General features: G+C 41.7%; 1 protein-coding gene across 1 annotated transcript in view; it reads right to left on the reverse strand.

The window, feature by feature from the left end:
- Positions 1 to 17,887, reverse strand: part of cdh23 (cadherin-related 23) — a 165,622-nt gene that overhangs the window by 57,174 nt on the left and 90,561 nt on the right. Inside the window, exons 12-15 of the mRNA XM_029449357.1 lie at positions 17,297 to 17,485; positions 12,210 to 12,359; positions 11,450 to 11,608; positions 336 to 400 (exon numbers count right to left, since the gene is read on the reverse strand). Coding sequence (XP_029305217.1) covers positions 336 to 400; positions 11,450 to 11,608; positions 12,210 to 12,359; positions 17,297 to 17,485 — 563 coding nt within the window. The remainder of the gene's footprint in view (positions 1 to 335; positions 401 to 11,449; positions 11,609 to 12,209; positions 12,360 to 17,296; positions 17,486 to 17,887) is intronic.

Genomic DNA, 17,887 nt, shown 5'->3' on the forward strand with positions numbered 1-17,887 from the left:
AAAATAGTAAAAAGCCACAGTGATTGAGTTCTTTTAATACCAAAGATAGTGAATGAAAGGATGACGTAAATGTGTGTTTTTCTCTGTGTGTGATTCTGTAAATCTTTGGCCTGAAGAGAGCAGACGTAAAGAAAAGCGCCAGACATCAGTGTAGCTCAGCTGTCTCTGGCAAGGCTGTGAGGCAAAAACAGTGCAATACCATAAAATAAAAATTGATGTGATTGTGTGTTTATGTGGACTGTTTGTGTGTGTGTGTGTGTGTGTGTGTGTGTGTGTGTGTGTGTGTGTGTGTGTGTGTGTGTGTGTGTGTGTGTGTGTGTGTAGCTGTATCTTACTGGTCTGGCTCATCACTGAAGTAGTAACGCACAATCCCAAATGTGCCTGCATCTCCGTCTGTAGCCTGGACAGAAAAGACAGGAACAAAAACAGTTTCTTTTTATAATCATGTTTACTTCCTTGTAAGCTTTTACAGTACATTAAGCTTCTGATTCCTCCCTTTTTTTTGTGTTTCTTATCTATTTGTATTTTATCAATTTTTCCATGCTCTTTCAGGATTAATAAAAAAAAATAAAAAACCTTTCTAAGCTCTTAATCGTGTTTTATGTTAAAGGTTGATTATGTGTGGCTGCTTTTAAATGCAATTTAGAAAAGTTCATGGTGCACTGTTTTCCATTTGCTGCTAATGTCACTAGGTCTTTGAGGGGATGTACCTTCCAAGTATTTGTTTGTGGTGCTAAAATCATAATGTTTCACAAATAAAATACACAAAGGTAAAACGGTAGCAAAAAACACAGCTGGTGAAGTTGAGACCAACTTTGTCCTGAAAATCTGTGTTTGTGCAACATTTTTACCTTTGGGTACTCAACATTGTAATATTAACTTGTAACTGTTAGCATACATTTGTGTGAGTTTCACCACCATGTTTTAAATAACACAACACAGACAAACAAATGTGTGAATCAACTGTCAGTGAAGAGCTTTGCTTGCTTTCTTAAATCTCTCACTTTAACAGCTATCTGTGACTGTATGACTTTATTATAAATCATGCAAACCATGCTTCACCCAGAGGTGTTGATTGGATTTGATCTGATAAGAGAACTGATACATTTTCCTCCTCCACATGACGCCTGAAAAAGAAGTAACAACTACTGTCATATGTTTTGCAGATAAAAATGATGTCAATAAAAAGCACATAAAGAGCAACTCTTTCAGGAATCTTGTACTTTATGAAAAGCCAATCTGTCTTTGTATGCATGCACATGTGCACGCATGCACTGACACGCAGGGTGTTGTGTCGCGGCTGATGGATCGTGGCTGGAGAGGCTGTTGTAATAGAGTTTCACTTCAGTGGCTCTGCAGTCAGTTGAAGGGCCAAACTGGAACGTGTCTGCAGCCTGCTCTGTCAACCACGATGCTGGTCACTGTGATTCAGTGATGCCCTGATACCGACCTTATTATGTAGGACCGTGTGTGTTGTGTGTTTGTGTGTATGAATGTTTGCATGTACCAGTGAATGAGAGGAGTCTGAAGTGAGAGTATATACACCAACTAATGGGCAAATGTTTTGGCTGTGAATGTATGTGTGCACATTTGAATCAGTTTGGAAATATCTGTGCATTTTAAATTGAATGTATTTATGGTCATGTGTTTGTGTGTGTGTGTGTGTGTGTGTGTGTGTGTGTCCATCTATAATGCTTCTCACAGATGGAACAACGGCTGCAGCAATCAATGTGTTTTTCTTCCTTCTAAAAATTACACCATGCAGTTTAGCTCAAGCCCGTAATTTCAGAGAGAGCTTCCACTACATCATCCTGGATGGTGAATCAATGGTTCTTTTTAATGTCCAAATGGCCCTCACTTTGTTGTCAAGTGCACTGAAGCACATCTTGCTGAACGAGTAGAAAGTGGGACGCTAACTACATGTGAGGTGTTTGGGACTCCAGTCAGGTTCTTACATTAACCTTTGAGTTTTCATCTGTCATGTCTCGATGACCTCATCATTTAATGCCAGTGAACTGCTTCTCTCGCTCTCTTTTTGCATTCCTCCCCATCCCCCTCCTCCTTTATCTTCCTATATTCCTCCCTGCATCCCGAGCTCCTCCTCCATCTCCTCTGTCTCCCCTCTCCTCTACATATCTCCCTTAGCACACTCTTCTCCCTCGACGCCTCCCTCCCTCCTTTGCTCCCTCTCTCCCAGGTGAGTGACAGGCCCATAAGTGCTCCAATGATAGCGGTGCGGGTGTTAGCGTGACAGCCATCGAGGCGGTGACAGGAGCCTGTCTCAGCCTGGGAGCTAATACTGCCTCTGCTTCTGCGGCCGAGCCCCTCTCGCCACGACGACAGACAGAAAGGATGAGAGAGAGACAGACAGAGAGAGAGAAATAAAGAGAGAGAGAGACGATAACCACCCCCCCTCCCCAATCACTTTGCCAACTGCATGCCAAAGACTTTCAACTTTAGACGCAGAAGGCCCGCAGCAGATGGATGGTAGAGATTGGTTTGTGCAGGGATTTGCAGTAACTTAAACACCATGGGCCCGAATCCTTGACACCAGGGTATTATGCATGTATTATACATGTGTCCCCCATTGCCATTAGAGCTTAAACTTTTTTGGTTGGGGAATTGGAGGTGATGGAAAAGTTGGTGAGGTGGGGTGCACAGGGAGAGTGTGAGTGTACGACTCAATGAGGAAAGAAGAATGACATGGAAATAAATCTGGGCAATGTGCCTGACTAATGTGCCTGATAACCTCACTGACAATGACAACAAGCATTTCAAGTACCGCGATGGTTCACTGGGATAAATAGTTTTCGTGCCAAATAAGTAATGCTGATGGATTTGATAAAGCGACCCTCCAAATAACTGAACAAAGCTATAAAAACGAAGTATGGAAGATGCACGTTACCATTAACCAAGAAGGTACAGATGCCGGTTGGTGAGATGATACAATGGCAGTATGTGTTGTAGATTAATACTGGGCCTGCAGTGATGAAAATCTCCTCCTTGCTAAGGAGCTGAGGTATCAGAGTCAGTGTTCAAAATCCAAACTAAGTTGTTAAGGACTTTCTGCACAAAGAGTCAGTGCGCTGCTGATTGCCAATATAAAGTCTGCAAACCCTAGGGTCCTCAGGCAGTAACTACAAAAGAGAAATTAGTTCTCAGTTGACCAGTTTGGTTAAATGATGTGTTTCCTACCTTCAGAGAGGGGAAGCCAGCAGGCAAACACTGTGTGTGTGTGTGTGTGTGTGTGTGTGTGTGTGTGTGTGTGTGCGTGTGTGTGTGTGTGTGCGTTGGAATGTATTTGGGTGTACCTGTGTACCAGTGCGCTCATTTGTGTGTCTGCATGCCTGTTAATGCAAGTGTGACAGTATTTGTGAGATGATTGGAGTGTTTTTATAGGCAAAGTGTAATGTGTATGCCGGTGTGTACGTTGGTGTGTATGGGAAATGGATACACATGAACAGAGATGCACGGTGTGTCCAGGTTCATTCAGTCTTGGGGTAAATATGCACCCCAACAATTTACAGTATAAACTCCTATTATCACACTCAATTGCTTTCAAGAAAACTCGGAAATGAGAGCTTCCCCTCATGGGTGACAGAAAGACAGGGGTAGTGCGTGTGTGTGTGTGTGTGTGTGTGTGTGTGTGTGTGTGTGTGTGTGTGTGTGTGTAAACAGGGGTTGGGCTGGAGGGGCCACAGGAGCAGATTATCGGCCCAGTTATCTCATGGACAGCGAAGGGAGGTTAAAGCTGCACAGGCTTTTCTATCGTGAGTGGGCTAGAATTTGAATTGATTGGCTCCTAAAATTGCTTTTTCTGCAGAACTTCGAGAGGCATGGGAAAGGAAACCAATTACTGGCTGTCAAAGCCTGCTGTCAAAATAGAGATGACCCCCCAGTCCAAACACAGACACTGTGTGTTGCACACCTAAACACAACAACAAAGAATAGATAACAAACATACACCCACACAAACACACACACTACCACCAGCAGCACAGTGAAGATGTCCAGTTTCTGACAATCATTGTGGGGGAGACAATGATGAAGACACGGTTGTCAGGTTATCTTCCTCAGCTTTGGGTCCTCAGCTGGTACGTTCCACTCACGCAGGCTCCTTTAAAGGCTCTCCGTCTCACTTACTCACATTGTATGTGTCCATGACAAGAGCAATCTTCACAAATGCTATACAAGTGGGACACAGAGATCAGTTACCTTTAAATGAGCACCACTTTATGTTAACACTTCTGCTCGCGTGAGACGCACAAAGCAGAATCTTGAGTCGCTGTAATTAGTTGTTTTGTTCATACTGATCGCAAAGAGATCCTTTCCCAACAAGATTTCAATGTAAGAGATGGGGAACCAAATCCACAGTCCTTGTTCTGTGCAAAAATATTTTCAAAACTTTAACTAAAGCTAATTGGCCAATAGATGCCTCAGCAGTCTGTGTAAATCAAATCAAGTGGGCCTCTTCTCTTTTTTTCGTCTTTTTTAATTTTGTACGATACATACAGTAACTTGATTGGTCTAACTGAAACTGCTGAAGCCTCATATTGGCTTTGGCTGGATGTCAAAATGCATTTTTACGCAGAATGAGGAGCGTGTATTTTCTCTCTTCCATTGCAATCAGAGACGTATGAACAGTTACAGCAAACACAAATATGTTTTAAGTGTACATGTGGACGTATAAGTATTGTTTGACGAAGAATCTATCTTTTAAGACGAGAGTATTTGACTGATATTAGGATAAGTCAAATATGTGTCTGGTGACAATACAACTTAATATATGACCGAAACAAAGAGGTGAATAATTAATCAAACTATGACCCTTAAGGCCTTCCCTAAATGTCTTGGTCGCTATCCACATATACAGAAGCTGCCCTTTTTCTATTTCTCATCAATATTACAGAGCATGAGCAGAGCAGCAGCCTGGGGAAAGCACAGAAACTCTGACACCATGGCTATATGGGGATTTCTTAAATTAATGATCACATGTCCTATACAGCTACTGCATCAACTAAACAAAAGAGAACATTTATATATTCCTCTTGATTTCCATATCGCACACATGAAATTAAGCAAAAGCTCAAACCTCTTTAGCAGAGACAAGATGCAAAATCCCTCACCTACTTTGATCAAACGAGGACTAACTGCACCTCTCGCCGGTCCCCCAGCTGTGACCTAGTGCACCTGCAGGGGTTGATGGGAGCTGTGTGTGTTTTTACTGCGGACACTTTAGTGTAATGGCGATGGCGAGCGTACGTTTACGACTGCTTTATTTCTCTAAACCATTAACGAGCAGGTGGGGGTGCTCACAGCAACTGCTGCCTGCCGACAGGATTGAACAGCCTGTTTCTATTATCTCCTGACCACCCAGATAACGACAGACAGACAGAGCGCGGGCGAGAGAGAGAGAGAGATACAACTTTAACACTTTTTTAACAATGTATACTTTTGTAAAAGAGGAGTCCAATAAAGTGGAGCGGATGTCTTCACAGCAGACTGTGACAGCTTGCAAGATAAATTCCATCGTTTGCATGCATATACTGCCACTATATAATGATTGCAACCACATGTGGACCACTGGAAAAAACAGCTGTTACCTCTAGAAAAAGAAGGGAGGAGGGGGGGGGGGCTGTATTGTGGGCATAAGCTGCAGATAGAGTTTGAGCTGCCAGTGAATAGGCTTAATGCAGAGCTCTCTGTGGCTGGCAGCTTCTCTTTGCAAAAGGCCTTGGTCCTCCCTCTCTCTTTCTCTGTCCCTGTCCTCAATGATGAAGCAATGAGATTAGCACAAGCGCAGGGAGGCTGTAGAGAATGATAAAGAGTGACGAGTATACTACAGAGACACGCTACAATACAAGGGAGAGGACAAAGAAAGCATGTGTGCATGTACATACATCACAGCAAACACATCTTGATTGAAGCTTCTCAACAGGGACGTTTTTCCTGCATTTCTGTGTTTTATATCAATGTGAATATCTTTGCTGGAACTGCCAAATCCGACCAAATGAGCAAATGGAAAACCTCCTCTTGGGCTTCGGGATATAGTGATGGTCAAGTTCAAACATGTTATTCCCCAAACAATCAGTCCTCGTTGTTTTAACTGTAATTGTAGTACACCTTTTGGCCTTTCAGTGTTATTTTTAACATGTTGCAACAAAGTGGTTTAGTGCATTTAATGTTTTTATATGAAATGGATGAATGGATTAACTGATAAATAATCTCTATAAACAGATATCTGCATATAAATGCAGAATCTGTAGGCAACGGGACATGATTTTGGGATCATAGATACATTTTCTGGCTTTTTTTGTTTTTTATTATAAAGTACAGTCGAAGACAGACAGTCTCTGTACAGAGAGAGAGAGCGAGAGACAGAGAGAGAGGAGAGAGAGACAGAGAGAGTGAGAGAGAGAGAGACAGAGAGAGACAGAGACAGAGACAGAGAGAGAGAGAGAGAGAGAGAGAGAGAGAGAGAGAGAGAGAGAGAGAGAGAGAGAGAGAGAGAGGACAACATGCAGCAAAGGGCCACAAGTCGAATTCAAACCCTGGCTGCTGCCGTAAGGACTCATCCTTAGTACATGGCTCGGGCTGTCCATGTGGAGAGTGAAGGAGGCGGAACACATTAGCCGAAATGCAATCGCTTAAATGAATAAATAAACTGGCTACTTGTGAAACAATCCAGTCATAGAGGACGTCTCTCAACTCCAACTATATTCTCACGTCTCAAGTCAAATATTGGTTGCTAAATCGCCGTCAGACCGATAGCTGATGGGTTCGGAGATTGACAGGTGACCAAACAAATGAACCGATGGCGACCAACCTTAAGCTCCACTACACTCCCCAAACCCTCTTCTCATCTAATTCTATAGAGGAGCTATAGTGAACAAACTCTGGGAAAGTTCAGACTGCTCTCTACTCTCAGCTCCTGCCTGTTCGTCCACAGCCCTCCACACCCCGTCTCACAATGTCAAAACATCCATGACAAGCGTCCCATTATTAACAGTATGAGCTACCACATTCAGCCCCCCCCCCCCCCCTCCCTTTCATTACAATAATGAATTACAATTACCGTTGTGACTATAACCCCATAAAGGCCTGTCTAAACAGTGGCGGTAGCAAAACATCCTCCACTCTGTAATTTATAACCTTCTGTTAGAAGCATTTATCATTGTGCCACAGCCCTAAAACATACAGCATCTGCACAGACTCCATAAAACACACGGTATGGCATTGGTAGAAGACACAGAAGACACTTATCTAAGAACGTTGAAGAATGCACGCAATATTATAGATGCAGGACCAACAATAGAGAAGACAAGGTGCAGGTAAATTCTACTTCTATATGCATATTAGACCAGCCTATATCCTCTTCAAATATATACATATTTTCAAAAGGTAGAGCCCTGGTGGGTGTGAGCTAGATAGAGTGCAACCCAAGCAGAAACAGACAGGAAACCACAGAATCAATGCAACACCTGAAAACCATTAGCAATCTAATGGTAAAACAGAGAAAGTGGAAAACAACAATAACTGAGGGCATACAATAAATAAGAAATGAAAGAAGGCAAATTCTCTGAAACCCAAGGAGAGAAAATCAGAGTGATTCCACTGATACGAGCAGCTGCTGGTGTCTAAAGTCTCCAGGGCGAGGAAGAGACCGAAGGAGAGAGAGAGAGAGAAAAGGACCCAGACAAAAGAGTAAATCACAATAAATATTTATAATGATAAGTAATGCTGCAGACCATAAATATTAAACAGCCACTGCCTCTGTGTGTGTGTGTGTGTGTGTGTGTGTGTGTGTGTGTGTACTCCTATGTTAAGCATAAGTGTCCACAGGGATGCGGGAGCGGGCTCTGAGTAATGCAGCGACTAACATTGTACATAAGCTCTGATCGGATGAGCTATGAATATTAACCCAAACAAAGCATTTCGATTACATTATCAGGTCGCCTGTTTGGCACTTTTTTTTAAAACAACTGGGAACCAACAGGAATAATTTCAATTAGCATAGGTATAAAGTATTATTCAAACATCATCAAGACCCCACCCTCTTTACAAACCACCTTCACCACACTATTGATATACTGCACAACTGCACAAACATTTTCCAGCTCAGGAAAACAGCAAGCTCCTGAAAATAAACACTTCACTGTGAGACACTAATATCAGGGTCATAGTTACTGGGATACAACTTCATTTGATGATCCCCTCTTCTTGCCTTACAACGGTAATTTAGTCATGTTTGTCACGCTTTATGTATTCTTGCCGAATCAATCGAATCAACTTGTTTTATCGTCAGACATAGCACACACACACTGAAATGTATTCCATCTTAGAATTAGGCTGTGGGCAACATACACCTGCCGAGGTGCCTTTGAAGCAAGGCAGTGACAGAACACTGAAATGCTGCTCCCTAAGCCACTATAATTACGTTATAGACTTATCATACGATAGATAGACGTGCCCGTGATTCCATTTATTATGCTCGATACAAAGCTAGAGTCAACAGGCGATTAGCTTAGCTTAGCATAAAGATGGGAAGCAGAAGGTAACAGCGAGCTTGACTCTGTCCAAAGCTCAAAGGAAATGACGTGACGTTAAAGTGTCAATGAATAATCCTTAGAGGTGCAGGTGGGTGTATTTTTGAGCTTTGGAGTCTAGCTGCTCCCCTCTGCTTCAGGTCTTTATGATAAATAAGCAAATCAGCTCCTGGCTCTATCTTAATGCAAAGACATGAGAGTGATGTGAGTGGTATCTTCTAATTCAACTTTCAGCAAGAAAGCAAATAAGCATATTTTCCAAAACGTCTTACTGTTATTTCAATGAATTCATTTGTGGGTGTGTGGGTGTGTTATTGAGAAGGTTTGGCCAGACCACCTTGAGATATTAGGAATTAAAGAGTTGTCCTCCCTTTTGGTGCTAAAACATAATTTGGCCACCATCTGCTGCACCTCACTGAGAGAGCACCTGAGAGGCTAGTCTCAGCCGCACAATCTGGTTATATTGTCATGCCTTGAGTTGTTCACTGCAACAAACAAGTAGACAGTTTCAACTGCTGGAAAAGCTTGAGTGAGACAGGTGCACGAATCAGGAACATTAAAAGGTGCCTGCAAATCAAAGGACACTTAAAAGCACAGGTACAGACAGCTGCAATGTGAAGTTCAGAATACAAGTTGTGTAATAGTATAACCTGTTGTTAGCGGCACAATGTATTCATTTTGTCATAATTAACACTTCAACTCAAAATGCTTTCCTGCAAGTTGGCGAGGAACATCATTTGTCCTTCACAGCGGGGCGATAGACGGGTGTGGGTTGAAAAGGGCTCTTGAACAAGGTTGAATGTCATCATGGCCAGATTTACATTTCTCTACTCGATACTTTAAAATACATTACATTTGGAAGAGGTACATTTCTCCATTTCCACTTCTGTCTGAACAATCGGAGGCAGGTTTGATGGATTTAAACTTCTTTCTGTGCTTCACTTTATAACTTATTTTATACAACATACGGATCCAATGTCCAATCCAAAATAAATACCTCATTATTCACACAAACACCAGTTAGACGACAGTGGCTTGTTTGGTCAGACTGCAGCATGTAAATAAACAGTGTCTGCTATTTTCAATGGATTACAATCGTTGTAACATGCCGTCTAAATTACTAATGAACTAAATTATGACAGACCCACATAAGTAAACAAGTCTGTTCAAACACATTACTGAAAACATACAACCACGCATACATAGTAAATGGCAATCTTATGGGATAACAAATGGGGAGAGGCCTACAATGACCAATTACTTTGTCTGGTTTTAGCCGTGTGTTGACCTTGAGCTTGTTGTGTATATACTATGAAGGGTATGTGTGTGTGTGTGTGTGTGTGTGTGTGTGTGTGTGTGTGTGTGTGTGTGTGTGTGTGTGTGTGTGTGTGTGTGTGTGTCTACTTTTATTTCTTAGCCTTAGAGAAAAGTTAGCTGAGTATAGGAAACATCTGTTAAATATATGTGTTTTGTCCCGGTGGCATCTCAGAGGGCAACTGGTGTGTGTGTGTGTGTGTGTGTGTGTGTGTGTGTGCGTGTGTGTGTGTGTGTGTGTGTGTGTGTGTGTGTGTGTGTGTTTGTGAGCAGGTCAGAATATCAAAACCTTCATCTAACAGTGTATATATAGACATGTGCTGTCGACCATGCCTGTGCAGTCCTCACCGAGAGCCGTCACATCTCATTCTATTTACAGCCCATTCACTCTCTATAGCCAGCAATCAGGATTCCACAGCGGGCTGCACACTCCAACACAGGGCCAACATCAGCCAGACTTATCGGGTATTAGACTGCCGTGCAATCTCCATTTCATGAGCACCCAGTCTATAAACACTATTGATTTTCACACTGCGCTTTTTGCACTTGTATCCAGTGGATTGTGGGCGTTCTGTCACAGGTATGACTGGTAATGAATAATAATTCAGAATTATAGGAAGATGGTCGAATCTGGTTAATGTTGCTGGTCAGCACAGCAACTGAGAGCGAACTCTGCTGCACTCAAGGACAAAAGGTACAATAAAGAGACATGGAGGGACTGAATTATACAACATACGTTTTGAAAATAATTCTTAAGCCCTGTTCTAATTGGATTAGTTTTAATGGGAGTGGTCCCGACATTATTATCCGTATTTCTTATATTATTCCAATATGAAAACCAAGACAATTTAAGATTCTCTGATAATAGTAATCCAGTTTTAATTGATATTTTTATAATGCTATAATTGGTTTCATTTTTTGCAACTAGGAAATAAGTTGAGTAATTTATAATACTTAGAAACTTTGTGTGTGAGCTGTAAGCAGCACTTTTAGGGTAATCATTTGAATCCTGTAATTTAGCTTGAATTGAGCACTTTTTGACTTTGCTGTGGTTATTTCAACCTTCATCACCGAAGTGGAACTCAGTATTGTGTTGGCAGTAAATATTTAGTTTTGCTTTTCATCAAATTTGCATAATTATGTTGAAATAGGGTTTAAGACCAAGCAACAGTTGAGCCACAGATTGTCTTTAATGTCTAAAAGATGCTTTTGTTGCCAATTCTGTCATTCAGCATCACAAATACACAGGATCTCAGCATTAGCTTACAGTCCTCCAGTGCAGTTGGTGTGTGAGTTTTTCATTTGTATTTGCTTTTGCTTTTTTCTGAGGCAGCCTACCTCAAGTCACCACACATCACCACTCATATGGTGAGCACTGGGTCACATGGGGTAAACAAACAAGGCAAGATTATATTCCTAATAAAAGAAGCCCCATATAAGTCACTGGTACAAGCCACGTTTATTGGAATCTATTTGGGCTCCAGTTACATTTCTCTTCAGGAATAAATCCCAAGAATCCACCAAGTAATTGCTCACACTCTCAGCTGTACGCAGTGCTCACTAGTGCAGTGGTGTGCCAAGATACTCACCAGGATACGGAGCAGTGAGGTGCCAGGGGGGGTGTTTTCAGGAAGGCTGATGTTGTACAGCGGCTTGCTGAAGATGGGCCGGTTGTCGTTCTCATTGATTAGCTCAATAAAGACACGAGCAAAACCCACATGGTCGGACATGGACTCATTAGCATAAAGCTGAGGAGAGACAACAGAATTGCATTTACACTCAAGAATTCACTATAGCCTAAGATGTTACAATTCAGTCAAAGACCAAAATAATTTACGGGTTTAACTTTGGTTTATCTAAAGAAAAGATTTAATATTTTTAGGTGGCATCCTTAAAACATTCTGATCATAATTTGCTATTGCACCAAAGAAGTCACTGTCGTAAAGAACTGACTTGTTTAAGATTTGGAGAATTAAAATTATACACAGAGCAGGGCGCCCTCGGGTTCTGTTAACCGCTCAGGGGTAAATTGAGGTAACAAAATACCAATTTTACTGTTCAAACAAGTCTGCAGTGTTGAGAAAGTAATATGGCCTCGGTCCAACCGAGCCTTGTGTACAAACAAATAAAAACAAGTTGCATAAAACATAATAAAGCTACATTCAGTCTGGGTCCAGAGTTCACTCAAGGACAGTCTCACAGAGGGGCAATGGAGCTGAACTGCTAAATGCTTGGTCATCAAAAGAAGATCTTCTTTGTTGAGCTCCAGTGGGGTGGGGTTGTTTGTCTCATACTGTATGATTCTTACCAGCATTGTCTCTCTCATGTAGTTTAAAGTTTGCAACTCACTGAGAAGCTGTAGCTGCGAATGTTTTCAAAGTCCAGTGGCACGGCCACCCTCATTCTGATGTCGGCACGCCCCTGTACTGCCGTGGGGGAGATGGTGAAGTACTCTGAATTGTTTCCTGTCAGAAACACCTGGAACATGCTGTTCACCCCCTGCCATAAAAAAAAGAGAAAGGTGAGGATAGAAAAACAGAGAAAAAAGGGTTTTGTTGAGAGAGCGAGGGCAGGTGGGGATACGTTCTCTGTCTAACCTACTAGTGAAGAATGTAGACGATTATCTCCTGGTTGTATCTATCACGTTTTTATCAATAATTATTTGACAAAAGATAGGATTTATTAGAAAAGGTACAGATACTGTATAAATATACAGAATGGAAGAATTGATTATCCACCAAAACCCTGATTCCCACCAAATATTAACACATTACAAGCATTTAGATCAGAGGTGTCAAACTCATTTTAGTTCAGGGGCCACATGCAGCCCAATTTGATCTCAAGTGGGCCGGACCAGTAACATCACAGCTGCAAAAAAAGTGCATTCTGAAATTGTTCACATTTAATTAACTATCTTTTTACAAAACATTTATGTATCAACAACCTAAAATTTCTTAAGAACAATAAGTCTGGATTGAACCCTCCGGTGGGCCGGCTTTGGTCGTATGTTTGACACCCCTGATTTAGATGATTGTCGTACCCAAAATTGTTTATATTGACTGTGACAGTAGAATAATAATCACAAATTTCACAAGACACCATCAGTGAGATGTTAAAGGCCAGGCTATTGTGTTCTATTGTGTTCCGACTATAGCCCGATAGTATACACTGATCATATGATACAGAAGAGCTCGGGAAAACAAAGTTTTAGAGCGATGTGCAGATGTCAAGATGTGTGTGTGTGTGAGAGAGAGAGAGAGAGAGAGAGAGAGAGAGAGAGAGAGAGAGAGAGAGAGAGAGAGAGAGAGAGAGAGAGAGAATGTGGCAGAATAAGCATAAATTGAAAAAAGAAATTGAGTTCTGTGTGTGTGTGTTAGTGTCCGAGTGTGTGTGTGTGTGTGACTTTGTGTCACCACAGTACGTTGATGGATACGACTGATGGAAAGTGGTGGACACACTAACGCGCGCTGTGGTACACGGCTGTGATGCTAAGAGACAAGGTAACTGCAGCGTCAGCAGGGAAGCCAGCTCTGTTCACTCTAATCAGTCGTGTTCAAGATTATTCATTTGTATCTGTGCTTCTTTTTCCAATACGTCCCCTATCTTTTAATATCCTTATAGTAATCTAAAACTCTACCTGTAAGGATTTCTACAAAGAGGCTCCTCACCTTTGTGAGCGCTATGCGTATTGAACATATGGTAAAGTATACAGTGTATACTTTACCATATGTTCAATACATTATGAACAGTGACTAATTGAAAAGAAACTTATAAAGTGTCTGGGTTTGGCTTCAGGCTCACTATACTGTATTGTGCAGGAAGCGATATAAGAACACATTTCCTCACGATATGTTCTTATTTTGTTATTACCCATAGATTTCTGGGCTTCACCGATGTTTTTTTATTTTTGCTCATCTCTCAGGTAAGAGAACGTTTTGATGAGTGGTCCACAGCACTGTTAGAAAAACACATCTAGTTTTCTGTCCACTGCAACGAAACATACGTTTTAATTTAAGGAACATAAAAAAACAAATAATGAAATTTAGATCATTATTATGTTTTTCTGTAATTATAATAAATTGATGAAAGATTATATTTGTGGGCTAAATACTATTGGTCCACTGGTCCCAATTAATCCCAACTGGTCCCTGCTCTTAGATGCTTTTTTATTTCCCTGTCACACCAGTACCGACGTTTTGGAAAATCACGTTTACTTTGTTTAAGTTTATTAACAGTAACAGTTCCTCAATTTCACTCCTGCTAAAAGTTATTCTTCTTACAGACTTTTGTTGGTGTCATCTCTCCAATTCTTGGGCACCAGAGTACAAACATCTGCCCTTATATAGTGTTTAGAGGGTGTAACCTATGCTAATTATAAACAATTTATGATGAAGCGAACTTGGGTAAGAGCAGATTTGGATGGTTAAGTACGTCTGGTGCATCTTATATTTTCTCTTTAATACAATGAGGCCAAATGTTAGATTATATGAGCATGGAGTCTAAGATGAACAGTATGTTCTGTATTACTAGGTGGGTCTGTGTGGCGAGGTTAGTATCATTTGACTAGTGGTTATATGACATTCTGAATAACCTCTTTCTGAGATAAATCCCGAAGTGCAAAGGCATCGTGGGAAAATATAAACCAAGTGAGGGTCAGAATGACATCACAGACCTGAGAAGCCCGTGGCTGTCTTGAGCTGAGAAAACATTTCTAGATGTCTCTTGTGTTTATATATAAAGCTTCAGGGCGGCCAATCATGTAGCCATTGTGGCAGGCAGAGGAAGACGGGTGCGGTGGTCGATTGGCATTAATGCTGGCGGTTGAAATAGCCCCTTGTTTTTGTTTTCATCTCTAGGAAAACCATTGTGGCTGATGACTCCTATTTAAAAGACCATCCAATATGCAGGGATGTCACCTCAAACTGCCCATAAACGTAATTGCCCGTCCATTTGCTTCTGCCTTTAGAAGCCCCTAATAAAAGCACCCTGTCAGACACGACAGCCACAAAGTTTAGTGACAAGTTCCAGCAGCAAAAGTTTTACAGATGCTAACCAAGCAGAAGAGGATATGAAGGGAGCGGCAGACAGAGAGAGAGGTAACTACCGCTTGTGTCATAGTCTAAGAAATGAAACGTCTGCCTGTAATCCCTCACACTTGGAAAATGTGAGATTAAAGCACAGGTGTAGCGGACTGTGAACGAGTGTGTGTATCGGCACTGACATGCAGGTTTAAAGGATCAAAACAGCAATACAATACTGCGAGACAAAAAAAGTCTCATAGATTTTACTCCTGGGAATGAATGTATGTGTGGCTCTGTGGCTAGCGGCGTTAAAATGCAAGACTGGTGGAATGCATGCAATTTCTAAGTCTCCAGCACACAACCTGTGTCTGCGGCTACTTTGAGCTCCTGACACTGAGTTTGTTTTGTTATATTATGACGAATAAGCAGTTAGCTGTGGCTGCTAAAGGACCGGTTCGGAGGAAGTGCTTTCTAATGAAGCGTCGACGGTAAATATGGTTAAAAAACATCTCGGAATTACCATAACTATTCCCCACTTCGCTGTGAGCAATCTTATCTTGGAGATACTGTAATGTTAAGTGCTGTTTTTGGCGGTGGTAAAATGTTGGGTGGTAACCTCTAGAGGGACTTCTTATCACATGCCAGGTGTCTGGGTCCCCACCCCACCCGAATGCAGCAACGCTCAGTACTCCTCTCTCTGTCTCGTCATTACAACACACCATCCTTGGAATGAATAAACAGAGTTGCTGCTAAATACTCCTGCCATCTCTCCTTCAAGTGCTTCCTTTGGCTCCTGTCGGCTGTTCTCTCCATTTCTTCCTGCTCCACCAATTATTCAGACTTTTGGTTTTGCTCCATTGCAGGCCACTTTCAGTTTAACTATTTTTCTTAGAGTTCCTCTTTTCCTCTCCTCTTCCCATGTCTGTCTCTCTTTACTCTCCACCTTTTTCTCTATCCACTTGACTTGCAGTTATCTGTCAAATTCCACCCTAGCGGCTGCTGTGCCTAAATCAATCAGAGTTGACTAGCTTTCAGCTTATCTGCACCCTAGGTGATTGATTTTCCTCGTTAGGTATAATTTGATGCTCTATCCCATCTCTTCCAGAGCAAATTAAATTGTAGTCGAGTCCAATGCGCCGGTGTGAGCGAGCATGAGCACATGTGAGAGAGAAAGTGAGAGAGATAGAGTGGCAGAGCATGCGTAAAGTGAAAAGGTGTTTGAGTGTGTGTGTGTGTGTGTGTGTGTGTGTGTGTGTGTGTGTGTGTGTTGGTGTCTGAGTGTGTTTGACTGTGTCACCACAGTACGTTGATAGATATAGTACAACTAATGGAAAGTGGCAGACACACACACTAAAGCATGGTGTCGTACACTGCTGCTGACAGGCCACACACTTCTTTTATTGCTCCATTTATAAACCTGATGTATCTAAACCTAGAAAAGGAAATAGGAAATACACACTACACACATGTAGCTGTCTTTGTAGAAGGATCTTATCTAATTAAATCAAGAGTGAAAATAGTCCTGCAAATGAGACTCCTATAATAAATTGATGCCTTGTGTCACTGCCAGTTGTTAGTCTCTGAAGTACCTACTCAACCCCTACAAATGCAAAAGGTTGTTCATTAACAGAAATAATAACTATATTTGTAGGATCAAGTTTTTCTGGCCCTGATCTGAGAATATTGAATATCTGCCGATATCAATATGCCGTTACCAATCTGACACACCTTATTTTTCACAAGCTACTTGACCCAAACACCAAAGGTCCTGGTTCATAACTACTCTGTTTATAAGCTTGAATTATTGATGGTATAGTGTGACGTGAAGCGATCAGCTAGAGAGAAGATGTATCACTCTGTTGACTACAGAAACACTGCTGTGCATACAGTGGTGTTTCAGTGTGGAGGTTCTTTGCTCACAATTGATCTTTGACAGACACCGGCTGCATAGAGTACTTTAAGCAGATAACCGACAAGTTCATTTTTGCCTTTCGTCGTTACTCATGGAATTAATGGTAATTCCATTAACTACTGCCGGATATGTTTATCATTGTAAGCGGTGGAAACGACGATCGGAGAGTGAATCAGTGAATCTGTGTGTTTTGCCAGCCTCCTTGTCTGAATTCAGAGTTACCTGCACCGGTGAGGGACATATATTGTACACATTAAAAATCTCTTAATTTTCATTTGCACACAGTAAAATGCAACACTGTAGAGAGCAGAGTGCAGTAAAGAAAGGGTCACATTTGTGTTATTGTTGAGATGTTATTTTATCCGATACAATCCATTAAAACATGTAACGAAACAGATTCTTTGGATCTGCTTGGGACATCTCTACTATCAATCTTAAGATACAGAAGCAGCCTAATGTAGAGAATGTAGTGACTGTCTCTGCCAGTCATGTTATCCACCCACCTCGTCCTTGTCTTCGGCCTGGATGAAGAGGGGAAGGGCAAAGCCCACCTGGGCCAGCTCGGTGATGTGGAGCCGATACTCAGAACTGTTGAAGTTTGGGGCGTTGTCGTTCTTGTCAATTAGCAGGATGGTAAAGGTGGTCATCACTGTTGCGTCTGATGGACTACGGTCCTCTTTCAACTCTGTGGCCTTATAGAGAGCAACACAAGGTAGAGTGAGAGAAAGAGAGAGAGAGAGAGAAATAGAAAGAAAGAGAGAGAGAGAGAGAGAGAGAGATTTGATTGCACCTAAAATGTAATTTTGGATTGGAGGTGGTCAGCACGCAATCTCAGCCGGGCATTTACAGCTGTTCATTTATTGGATCAAAAGGTGGACGGACGGACTCAAAGCAATCATAGAAATAGGCTCAAAGTGAGGCCAAGAGAGGGCCAGCACATGTACATCCACACATCCACATACATACACACGTACATACAATGAGATTTAGGAGAAAGGCGTCGCATTGAGAAGACACAATCACACACTCTGTCTGTTTCTGGGTGCCAGAGTGTTGGAGATGTGATGCCTCTGAAATGAAAGAAAAGTATAGGA

The sequence above is a fragment of the Cottoperca gobio genome, chromosome 15 (genome assembly GCF_900634415.1).
Source record: "Cottoperca gobio chromosome 15, fCotGob3.1, whole genome shotgun sequence".
Lineage (NCBI taxonomy): Eukaryota > Metazoa > Chordata > Actinopteri > Perciformes > Bovichtidae > Cottoperca > Cottoperca gobio.